The sequence below is a fragment of the Kockiozyma suomiensis genome (assembly GCF_038497685.1).
Source record: "Kockiozyma suomiensis strain NRRL Y-17356 unplaced genomic scaffold V2V93scaffold_18, whole genome shotgun sequence".
Classification (NCBI taxonomy): Eukaryota; Fungi; Ascomycota; class Lipomycetes; order Lipomycetales; family Lipomycetaceae; genus Kockiozyma; species Kockiozyma suomiensis.
Window position 1 is genome coordinate 225,578 of NW_027117681.1, and position 11,664 is coordinate 237,241.

At 45.3% G+C, this 11,664-nt stretch overlaps 4 protein-coding genes across 4 annotated transcripts; all 4 read right to left on the minus strand.

Moving 5' to 3' along the window:
- Positions 1-548: 548 nt before the first annotated feature.
- Positions 549-2,922, minus strand: V2V93DRAFT_103999 (uncharacterized protein). The gene is made up of 5 exons (XM_066906728.1): positions 2,507-2,922; positions 2,307-2,449; positions 2,066-2,244; positions 1,077-1,993; positions 549-1,016 (listed from the first exon to the last, which is right to left on the minus strand). Exons 1-5 carry the CDS (start codon positions 2,621-2,623, stop codon positions 849-851), a joined length of 1,524 nt encoding a protein of 507 aa, XP_066763284.1. The 5' UTR covers positions 2,624-2,922; the 3' UTR covers positions 549-848.
- Positions 2,923-3,222: 300 nt separating this feature from the next.
- V2V93DRAFT_329164 (cytochrome P450) lies at positions 3,223-4,700 on the minus strand (the record flags this gene model as incomplete). Its single annotated transcript, XM_066907616.1, has 2 exons — positions 3,223-4,197; positions 4,254-4,700. Coding segments are annotated over 2 exons (1,422 nt in total), but the record flags the coding sequence as incomplete, so codon positions are not given.
- A 2,338-nt stretch (positions 4,701-7,038) lies between these two features.
- On the minus strand, positions 7,039-9,083 carry V2V93DRAFT_329192 (NADPH--cytochrome P450 reductase; the record flags this gene model as incomplete). The annotated part of the gene is made up of 2 exons (XM_066907618.1): positions 7,039-7,308; positions 7,368-9,083. 2 exons carry the CDS (start codon positions 9,081-9,083, stop codon positions 7,039-7,041), a joined length of 1,986 nt encoding a protein of 661 aa, XP_066763286.1.
- A 990-nt stretch (positions 9,084-10,073) lies between these two features.
- V2V93DRAFT_376224 (chaperonin 10-like protein) lies at positions 10,074-11,344 on the minus strand. Its single transcript, XM_066911686.1, has one exon. The coding sequence runs from the start codon at positions 11,213-11,215 to the stop codon at positions 10,202-10,204; it is 1,014 nt and encodes a 337-aa protein (XP_066763287.1). The 5' UTR covers positions 11,216-11,344; the 3' UTR covers positions 10,074-10,201.
- Between the last annotated feature and the right edge of the window lie 320 nt (positions 11,345-11,664).

The window sequence follows — 11,664 nt, forward strand, 5'->3', positions numbered from 1 at the left end:
TCTTTTGTAAGCGAGGTCTCCGGGCTCGGCGAGGATTCGCTCAGTAGAAAGAGTGTTTTACGATGGCGGTTCGGGATTTCTGATGATGATGATGATGTGGGGGCAGTCTTCGGCAAAAATCGTTGCCGATATAGCACTTCCACATAATCTTTCGGTCTAAACTTTGCAAGCCCCCACCTTCTTACTCCAGTTGACACGTTGGCACATGACCCCCGGCCCATCTTCTCTACGATATTGATCACGGTCATTTCTCTAAAAATATAGATATTGATAATAGTGTCAACAGGTCTACTCGGCAGTAGTCTGGCGATGTTTCACACCGAATATAATAAAGACAATCAGTGGCGGCTTATTTTATGAGTATCCTGAATTTTCCTTAATTTCCGTGATCTTGAGTGAGTTTCTAATATATTATGGCTCCTTTTTCAACAGCGTCGTGAAGCTTTCCAGCAGTTACACAGCTCGTCTATAAATTTATTTCTCTTTGAGTTTTGTATGATATAATAATGTTTTGTGCTTATGATTGATCAATTTTCCAGCGTTGCAGGTAGATTACAGACAGATTGAGTGAATAGCGCTCATACTGGGCTGAAGAATCTAACTGAAGCCTTTACTCAAACTGATCCTAAGGATACATTACAAAATATTATCTATCGCGGTTACTAGCCCGATATTTGATATACTGGTAGACACTATTTGAAAATCGGCTTGCTCTTGCCATGACATACTTTGGACTCTTAAAAACGCTTATAGAGATTTCGTTAATAAAGCCATAATATCGCAATTTTTAAGTGGAGCAAACTAGTCTTCGCTTATTAATCTCTTCTCTTTACGTATCTTTACTTATTTTACTTCTCTTCAGTTACCGGTGCATCAGCCGCAGTAGCAGGCACTCTTTCAAGGTGCATATCCTCACTCTTCATGACTGCTTCGGCAATAGCCTCAGCAGTTGTAAAGTCGAGTGCCACTTTGTCACCAAACTTCTTATTGATTTCCTCCAAAGACAGACCGGCAGTCTATAATTAAAATTAGCAAATGCTGAGCAGAGTGAATGAGAAAAACGACAGAATACCGACCTCAGGGCAAACAAAAGCAATAGCAGTTGCGGATACGATACAAGCAGCAACCATGGGGAAATAGTATTTCCAACCAATACTGGCAAATGCGGTAGTTGCAGGACTTGTAAAAGAAATCGCGGTGAGGAAGAAAGATCCGAGACCAATGGTTGCACCATAACTGCGCAAATGAGTGGGCCAGATCTCAGAGATGTAAACATAACCGGCGCAGTCGATTGTGCATCCGTAAAATATGATAAACAAAAAATACATTGCAACGGCCCCATTTGTGCCAGCCTTGTTAGAGCCATCAAGATAATACTTCTGAAGAACGGCTTCACAAATCAGGGTGATACTGGTCAGATATCCACCAATAACAAGAAGTGGCACACGTCCCACGCGATCCATCAAGGACGCATTTACAAAGCATCCAATGAGCGCGCACGTAGTCCACACAATTGCAAACGCAAGTTGCATGACTGTGCCGTAACCCAGGGCGGCAAACAAGGTAGGAGTCAAATTGGAGATTACCAAAATGCCAGTTGACTGGCCCATAACCCATGTCAATGCTGAGCAAAGAGCGCGATGTCGCAGATGGGGTGTCTTCAAAATATAAATGTATCCGGTTGGGAGAGTTCGCTCCTCAATAATCTGCGCTCTTATTTGTGCCATTTCGCCTGCGGCTATAGTCGCCTCTGGATCAGCCGGAGTCCGATTAAGTTTTTTGAGAATAGCCCACGCCTCGTCATAACGTTCGCGTTCGCACAGCCAGCGGGGAGACTCGGGCAAGAAGAAGAGCGATACAACCAGACAAAGGGCAAAAAAGGTTAGCATGACAAACTGTAGACGCCATTGATACGACTGCTTAACAAAGTGGAAGGCTAGCGCAAAGACCGATGACAAGATGTAGGCGTAGACGATGGAGATGGCATGATTTCCTACAAGCATACCACGAAGATGAGGCGGCGAGATTTCAGACATATAGACCGGGCAGTTGGCAAGGAGCATACCTGCACCAATACCGGCTGTAGTGCGAAAAACGGTAAACATGGCGATATTGACGGAACCAGCGTTGAGGGCGGCTGAGATCATGATAAGGACAGCAGCAGTACCGGTAGCAGCCTTTCGACCGTAGCGGTTCGAGATTGGCGCCTGGATGATGGTACCGACAAAACCTCCGCCGAGGAAGCTTGTCGTACAGCAAAGGTTAATAATACTTCGGATAAGTGCAAGACCAACAACTAGATATACCCTCCGATGATTCCGCCGGTAACTGAGTTTGCGTTGCCGCCAGAGAGGAATTTCGCAATAAAAGTGTTCTGGGCAAAAGAGCCCGAGGTGGCATTGTTTGCGTAGCCAAATACATAACTACCGAGACCAGCAACGACGATGGCCTGCAGAAAGAGTCAGAGCTTAAACATGCAAACCCGCTAACAGGTCTATATGCATACAGTGATGTTGGTTCTAGTAAGATGCTGCTTACGCGAGGGAAAGTGCGAGATGCGGCCAGTTTCGAGATGTCCGAGATTTGCGACGGGCAAGTCAGTCGGTGCATTCGATTCTGTCATTTTTTGGCCGAGGCGTCTCCTGGTTAGAAAGTATCAAATAAGAAAACTATATCTAGTTCTGACAGAAAGAATAATAAACAGGGAATAATCAAAGCAGTGTAAAGTATTGCCGAGATACTTTTAACCTACTAGGCGACAAAATAGAGATTCGATCATTCTTATGTCTGCCTGAGCCACTTTCTACCCCGCAAATGCTTCTGTCACTTGTGTCAATCTTTGTAATCGTCAAAGTTATTATAGACGGCAGAAATCAGGCAGTTCCACATCGGCATTACATTCTCGGAGCCAGTTCGGTTCAACTACAACGAGTGTCTCGCTTAGATCTCTTATAAAGCCCACTTCTCTCACGCACGTGCATATCGCGCTCAGACCATGCGGGACGATCCACGTCTACGTCTGACCAACCCTGAACCATGCTAGGCATGTCTGCTAGTGAGCGAGCGGCAGGCAAGATCTCAATTTACAATGCAGGTGATGAGAAAAAATATACTGCCTCTACAGTTTAAATTGTAGAGACACAAATACAGGAGCCATACAACAACTACTAAGCAAGCTTGCCGCATATACTGAAATACCACATACGAGCTAGCTCAAGGTCCTTATTCCCACTGCGACATGATTTTTAAAGCCTCAGCCTTGTCTCTGCGCACCGTAGCAAGGTGCGCATTGCTACGGGGAACAACACGAACCTTGAACGGCAGAGGGCTGACAAGAATACACGAAGTATAAGCGTTCTCGTTCAAGGGAATGACAGCGCCAGTCATAGGGTCAACCGGCTCAAGTACATTGAATGCCCATAAGAGCTTGGCAGTGATGCGCCACATGTTACGCTCTGCCAAATGCAAGCCCGGGCAAATACGGCGTCCGGCTCCGTAGCCAAAATGATCTCGGCCAGCGTAGTCAGGAGAAGCGGCGTATTCGTTGGCAAGCTTGGGGTGGTTCAAGAAACGATCAGGGTTAAACTTCTCTGGCTCGGCGTAGAGCTTCGGGTTCTGGTGCATGGCCCATACGCTCATAAACACAGTACTGTTCTTGGGAATAAGGTAATCGTCGTAAATATCTTCCTTAGTCACACAGTGGGGAAGAGCGGTACGAGCAGTCGGACGCCATCTCAATCCTTCCTTTATAATGCAGTTGATGTAAGGGAGGTTCTCAAAATCAGAAAACTGAGGGGCTCTATCTGTGCCACAAACGCGGTCAAGCTCTGTCTGAGCCTTGCGCTGAACCTCAGGGTTTTTAGCTAGGGCCATAATAATAGTAAGGACTTGATTAGCTGTAGTGTCGGCTCCAGCCTCAACCATCTCACCCATGAGATAATTGAAAGCATTCTCTCCAAGTTTCCACGAGTTATCCCATCCAAGCTTATCAAATTCATCTAGCTTCTCGTCAATTAAGCAATCGCGCTTATCACCTCTGGCGCGACGTTCATCCACAATCGCTCGTGCCTTGGTCCATAACTCATGTCGAGTCTTTTTTGTTAGCTGCATGCGCTTTTTCCATTTACCAGGAAAGTACCAGAGAAATGGCATTTGCTCAACAGGAGGGTTAGCACCAGGCTCAAGCACTTCACCCCACTACAAAATGAGGGATTAGCGTCATAAAAAAAGGAATTGATACCAAAAGTTCTTACCATTTCCATCATGTGATAAAACTCCTTGAACCAGAAAGAATTCAAATCCTTTGCACGATGTCCATAAAGCAAAGCGCAAGCTACTGAAACAGGGTAGAGACGAGCGTAGTCAAAGATGTTTTCTGGGTCATCAGCAAGGTTGTTGAGGAAAATAACCGACTCTGCCTCCTGAATTCTAAAATGGTGTGTGTCAAGCTTCTGAGGGCTTAAGAAACGAACAGCGATTGTGCGCTTCATTTTCCAGGAAGGACCATGTTGCTCAAACGAGAAATGATTTCCTTCAGTAATGTTCATAGCAACACGGTTGTAGGGACGGTCAGAATATATGGCACCGCGCTTGTCGAGCATGTTGCCTACCATGACAGGGTCCGAGATGACAACAAAGGTATCATTAAAAACCTTAAGAGAGAAGATAGGTCCATACTGCTTAGCCCAACTCTCGAATCTTTGAAGATGTAAGTATCAGATCAAATTCGAAAGACGGTATAACCTACTTCAAACCGATGCCAGTAGTAGGAATCATGTGCGCATTTCCAAGAACAGGAACAGTCGGGGGTCCTGGACGAAGTCGCGGGTCACGCTTTCCAATGCTCAACAGCTTGGAAATGCCAAAGGCAGCGACTGCCAGTGCAACGAGAATGATGACGTAAAACATATTAGCTGGGCTGCTATGCGGCTCGCAGTGGGGATGGGCTTGTGCTTATATAGCATACCGTTGATCTACCTTAAAACTTACATTCCATTGGGCTTCAGTTAATTTTTTCGGAGTTGCTTGAGGGACCCGCAAATTCGGCCGTCCATTGCTAATTGATGATCTCTTTACTGGTTAAGCAGTCACTTCAATTTTGCCTCTCTGATTTCGCTCTCTAACGCTACGGCTAGAGCAGTTGCCGAACCGAATCTTATTACCTCGACCACGAACTGCGGTGAACGCAAAGTAAAGACTGAACTGGGGACTATTTTCGGGGAGATTTAAAGGGTAAGTGTGTTCAAATTCACTCAAACCCTACGTTTCAGTTAATTCAGTTATTTCCGTTTAGGCTTGCAGAGTTTAGTATTTGCACCGCCGCCAGACGAATAATATGCTCGATGGGGTGTTAGGCTCAAACCCTATTCACGTTGCCTTAACGACTTATGTGAATCGCAACATGCCGAAATCTACCCGGAGATGCATATCAAAGTCAAATTGAAGTTCAACGTATGATATGCAAACCGCGTGCGCAAGTAAGTCTCGCTCACCCTACATAACACATGCAGGACCAGTAATTAAACTACGAAAAGATTGAATGTCCTCTATAATTACATTTTATGAAATTTATCATATCATCCTGTAGCATTTTGGCGGTCTGCCCTATATTTCCTGTCCCGCCCCAACTGCTAGAGAGTGTAGCCTTGAACGAGCCGAATCTCCCCGACCACTACTCCTTCGCTCTTCCTTTATCAACTGCTTATCCGCATTTTTTAATTAATGCATCTAAGGTAAATTATATAGTAATGGTACTACCAAGTAATATCCGAATCTGTTTCTGCTCTTCTGCGCAGAGTTGGTCCTGCTTTAGCTTTGCGGAGTGCAGTCCTCTTCCTCTGGAAGAGCCAGCTGAGGAATGCTAGTTGCTGCTTCCTTTCTAAATTTTTCTGTAATAGCTAGCTTTGAATTTGGACACATAATTGCATGAGTGGAGATCCGAGTCTGGATATTCTCAAAGAGCTGCGAGCTAGCCTCAGATGCATTCTAGCGTGTTTTAGGGATTCTAAGTTGGTGGATCTCAATATGGATTGCCGGAGATGCTGGAGTTTGCGGCTAAACATCAGGTTTTGAGATACACTATGCGGGCCACGCAGTAGGAGGTCAGGTCTTTTAAGACCTCCTTGTATGGTTTCCCTAGTAATAGAGATGAAGTAAGCTATGCAAAAGGTGCAGAGGAATTCAAGCTTATCGATGTTTGTGATTTGCACACGCTTTGGGTCCTTAATCTGCTGGCCCTACGCTCAATGAAATCGTCCAAAGCGGTCAGTATCTAATTGCTGAAGAAGACAAGAAGAATTTGGAGGCATATATAGTATGCCAATATTATGCTGCTTGCAGTAGATTGAACTTGGTCGAGTGGTGGCTTTAACGGTCATCTCGCGCTATCAACCATGCCGTCGTACAGCTGCCCCGTAATAATCAAAGGGATTGATTTGCGCTAGGTCAACATCGTTAGAAATTTAGCCATTTCTAGTTATCGCTTTATCTCAGTCAGCTGAGAACTCGTTCTCACGGTGCGTATTTGCGATATGGTGTTGGCTTGCGAGGATGATGCCCAACCGACTACATTTATATCTTGAATTACAATTGCCCATTCCTGGTTTTCAGAGCATGTAAATTAGATCTCATAAAGCCGTCTGATGTTATGATGATGTTGTGTTGACCATTCCTGTGAAGATCAGGCCAATAACGAAGCTGGTCTTTGTCAAAGTTATACTAGTGATCATCTAGGATCTCGCATTTAGTTGTCTCTGTATTCTGTACAAGTGCAAACCAATTATCAATAAGTTCTATATTCTCAAATTTTGTCCTTTGTAGGGTTTGAGTCGTATTTGCGGAATACTCTTCGCTCGATCGCCAAATATACTTATAAAGATCAGTATCTCACATCTGTCAAATGCTCCACTCTAATTTTCGCTGATAATGTACGTAATTAAAGTCTTTATTCAACGTTTACACAGTTTATTCATCGCTGTCCCGACCGCAATCATAAGTCATTCATCAAACCTGATATAGCCATTATATTAAATATACTATTTACCAAACATCCTCCTGGAACCGGCCCGATCTCCTGAGCTCTTTGATCACTTCTTCTCCAGTTGCACCAATCATGCTGATCAGTGTGGCTTGCACATCACGCGCCATCCGAACATCTCCACAAACATACAAGTATCCTCCTTCGTCAATCATTGCCAGAAGCTGTTTGGCATATTCACCCAATCGATGCTGAACGTAAATCTTTTTCTCACCTTCTCGAGAAAAGGCTGTGCAGATCTCAAAGTTATCCTTGAGTACGGATTGGTGTTCCTGGAGCAAAAAAATTAGTACTTTCTATAAAACTCAAAAAATCAAAACGTCAAACTCACCTTCCACTCTTCCTGATAAATGAAATCCTCAGTTGAAGTGCGACAGCCGTAAAACAGAAGCATTTTTCCAGTCTCACCACCACCCTTGACTTGCGCCGACTTCTCCTGGATAAATCCACGGAAAGGAGCTACGCCAGTACCAGGTCCAATCATGATGATCGGAGTCTTTGGATTGGTTGGCAGTCTGAAACTCGATTGACGGACATAGACTGGCACCTTAGATGCATATCTATCACGAGGTCCGCTGACAGTGTAAGAAGGCTGCTTGCGCGTCGGCTCACCATTCAATGCCTGCTTAACACTATACAAGTAGTTGGAAGTCACTCCATAAAACTTTTGCGAGTCTGAAACATCAATTGTATCGGCAACTGTCGTGATAGACACTACATTGCGTTGAACCAGTGACGACGACGAGATTGAATAGAATCTAGGCTGTAAGGTTCGTAAGCCCTCAACCAAAGCCGTGAAAGGGACAGACAAGGGCGACGACGTCAATTGCTCAATCAACTGGCCCAAATTGAGGTACTTGCTGCTGACAATCTCTGCAAAATAATCCTTATCATTGGCAAGCTTGAGAAGGTCTGCCTTGACAGTGCTCTCTGCCGGACTAAATTCAGCAAGAGTGGACATCAATTGTCGAGAAACTGGTCCACATATGTCAATATAGTAGCGAGCAGCGGCTTCAAAAGTTGTCGGGGTAGGGAATGGAACCTTTGCAGTCTCATCAATTGGCTCAAGTTCGAAGACATCATCATGTTGATCAGCGAGACCGAACACCCGCAAAAAACGATCTACCTCTTCAGATGGATTCATTGGAAACACTGCCAAATGGTCTCCCGTTCGGTACGACAGGTTCGTGCCACTAATGTCAATCTCTAAATGAATGCAGTTACGCGTAGAAGAGTTGAAGAGCTCACGAGCCTCCTTCACGGGAGCAAGGTATGGATTGTGAGCACCATACGAAGTGTAATGCACTTGACGAAGCTGATCAGAACTGTGCTCGCCCAGATATAAGCAATCAGGATCAGGATTTGTCTTGGTGAGTGTAAACGAAGCCTCATACTTGACATCATGAACTTGAAGATTCATAGCTGAGCATACAAGTGGCCACATCTCCTCTTTCCAAGCCATAAAGTCCTCTTCCATCGAACCAGGAGCATCGTCTCCTTCGCCACGTGGGCCCAATCGGGTGGCACCCAATCTAGAAAGAGCCTCGTCAACCTTACGAATGACAGCATTATAGTGCTCGTATGTGCTATTTCCAAGACCGAAAACGCCATAGTGAAGCGAAGCGAGTGGGTTCTCCTTGTCTTCGGAGAATTCAGGTGATTCGCTGGTGATGAAGTCGAAAAAGGTGGTGGCATTATCAGTCGGTTCTCCTTCACCATAGGAAGACATAACAAAAAAAGCAATTTTATTTTCAGGAAAGTTGCAAATCGTCTCGTAATCATACTCTTCGAGGTCGGCGACCATAGCTCGCAATCCATACTTTGTGTGTGCCTCACGCGCTAATTTCTCGGCGTAGTCTTGAGCGTTTCCTGTCTGAGAACCATAAAAGACAACGCACTCATTTTCAGTCTCTTGAAGTTTCTGAACAATACATCGGTCTGATCCAGCAGAGATAGTAGCAGTCTTTGAGGCCGGTCCGGTGCTGGCGCTGCCTTTAGGCCATAGAGCGTTACGAGTGAGATATCCGAGAGCTGCGACAACAAACATCGCCACCAGGGTTGTAATAATCAGATTGCTATCCGTCGACTAGATTCAAACGCATGAGATTACTAGAACAGCAAATTTATAGCAAATAATTATTCATCATACCAGCGGTCGAAGCGTAATGCTGCTTTCGACTACAGACCGATCAATAGTCGGCTCCGAGATGCTATCGGTCATGGCAGCTAACGCAGACATATTGCAGGTGAGAGAGAAGAAATGCTTTTCCAGGGCTGCGAGAAATTAATATAATTCACGCTGCTTATCGGCGGCAGCCGGGGTAGTCGAATTGCAATAATTACTCCGCATTTCGCTGCAGAAAACAAGGTTCGGGACAATCTCGGTCAAAGCCCAACCCCGCTTTTTATTCATTTAGGTTTAGGTGCTTAAACTGGGCACAGTAGCACATAGCTACAGTAGCACGCTGGGCTCGTATTTGCCGTGTACGGAGTCCGCACCACTTCTTTTCCTGTTTTGTGTCCACCCTATAGAGTTTATAGATGCGCGAGAACACTAAACCGTGCTGAATTCAGCTCGCTGCTCTCACTTGGAAGATGGCAGGCGGACGTCATCGAGGAGATTTTGCTTTAAAGTCGATAGTAATGTCATGTTGACAGCACAGGTGTGAATATCTCACGCCTGCATGCACCTACATTCCTGTCCTTTTACCGTGCTGGGAGATAGAAGAATGGGTGACTTACCTCTATGTGTATAACCGCACGCTATTTGCATTCTGAAGCCAAAGTACTCGCGTATCTATACAACGACATTTGATCACTCGTTACATATCTCAACACAAATCCATATGGATGGTGTATTTAGAATTTTTACGATTAGGCCTACATAGCGCGCTGGATTATATTACATTTGTGTGGTTAAAGTGGTGCGGCAGCTTTGGTGCGAACGTGATCCCACTCGCAAGCGAAGTGCTCGACACCTTATACGCGAGCGCGCGATCCTTATCGTCTCTTAAAAAACATAAAACATTTATGATTATTTTTGATACGATGTGTTTAAAATTTATTCAGAATTAACCATTATAAGCGGCATTCAACAGCTGCATGGTAAATGGGTTTCTCTACCCTACCCACTCCAACTGTTTACACGCCTCCTCCAGTAATCTTTCACAAAGAGATAACAACCTTCTCGGCCGACATTCCCTGTTTCTGCCTGTCGATTCCACTCTGAATAGCCTCGAGACCTTTCCCGACAATTAAAGGCTTGGGTGCAACAATATATTTTCCTTCCTTGATAGCTGGCGTAAGAAAATCAACGTAAGCTAGCTTTGAGAATTTAGCAGGCTCCATAAGAATCCACCCAGAACTGATACCGGCAGGAAGAACTTCAGGAACCGGTAACACAGAGGAGATGAACTTGGAGCCTTCAGAGGCTTGCACAATCTCAAGGCAGCCATCAAAACCGTCCTTGACAGCATTGAATGCGCCAGCGATGACCTTCCCTTTCAAACAAGCAATGATATCAGAGACAACAGAGTCACTGTGGTAGTCGTATACCTGGGTCGCGCCCAGCTGCTTAATGTAGTCAAAGTTTTTCGCCGAAGCAGTTGCCACAACTTCGTATCCAGATGCAACCGCAAGCTGTATCGCGTTGCTACCCACGCACGAGGCGCCGCCCCAGACCAGCAAAGTCTGGTTTCTGGGCGTCGGGTTCAGCGAAGGCGGCGGCAGATTCAGGAAGTTGTCTTGATACAAGCCGGCGGCAGCGGTCGAGAAACACAGTGGCAACACCGTAGCTGCCTCAAAGCTCATTTCGTCCGGAATCGCGACAGCCATTTCCTCACCAACGACCGTGTATAGCTGGAAAGCACTCTCTGGATCGTTGTTGTTGTGCAGCATGCCGAATGCGTGACCAAGGACTCGGTCGCCGACTTTAAATTGCGTCACGTTGCTGCCTATTTCTTCAACAACGCCTGCAAGGTCTTGCCCAAGAATCATCGGATAGTGCATCGGAAAGGACGGCATAAGATGATCCTGGAGTATATACTCAATCGGGTTGACTGCGACTGCCCCGTTCTTGACAACAATCTCTGACGGGCCGGGGCTTGTGTAAGGTGCGGGACCGACTGATAAAGGGTGAACGCCTTCACCAACCAAAAAGGCAGCAAAGTTAGAAGGCATATTATATTGTATTCGTATATTCGTTTTCAAAAGGTGCTCTAATATTTCGCGCCCCGTAAAGCTGGTGTGAGATGTTTGGGTTGGGTAATTTAAAGCTAGCAGCCACTGATCGTCTTATCGACAGCGCACCAATCTCGGACCATTATATCATGTGAGCGCTCAACTTCAACGGCATATTCTACAGATGCGCGGAAAACATGGCCCCGCGCATGCGATGGTGATTATTTACAGAAGAATAATTTATGAAAATTTGCTTTATGCAAATTCCTGACCGTTTTACTGTACTGGGAAGATACAGATTGAGTTAGAATATAAATGAAGCGAAATTATCGTACAAAGATCTATCGCTGCCCATTTAGTAGGGTTTTAGTAGGGTTTAGTAGGGTTTAGTAGGGTTTAGTAGGGTTTAGTAGGGTTTAGTAGGGTTTAGTAGGGTTTAGTAGGGTTTA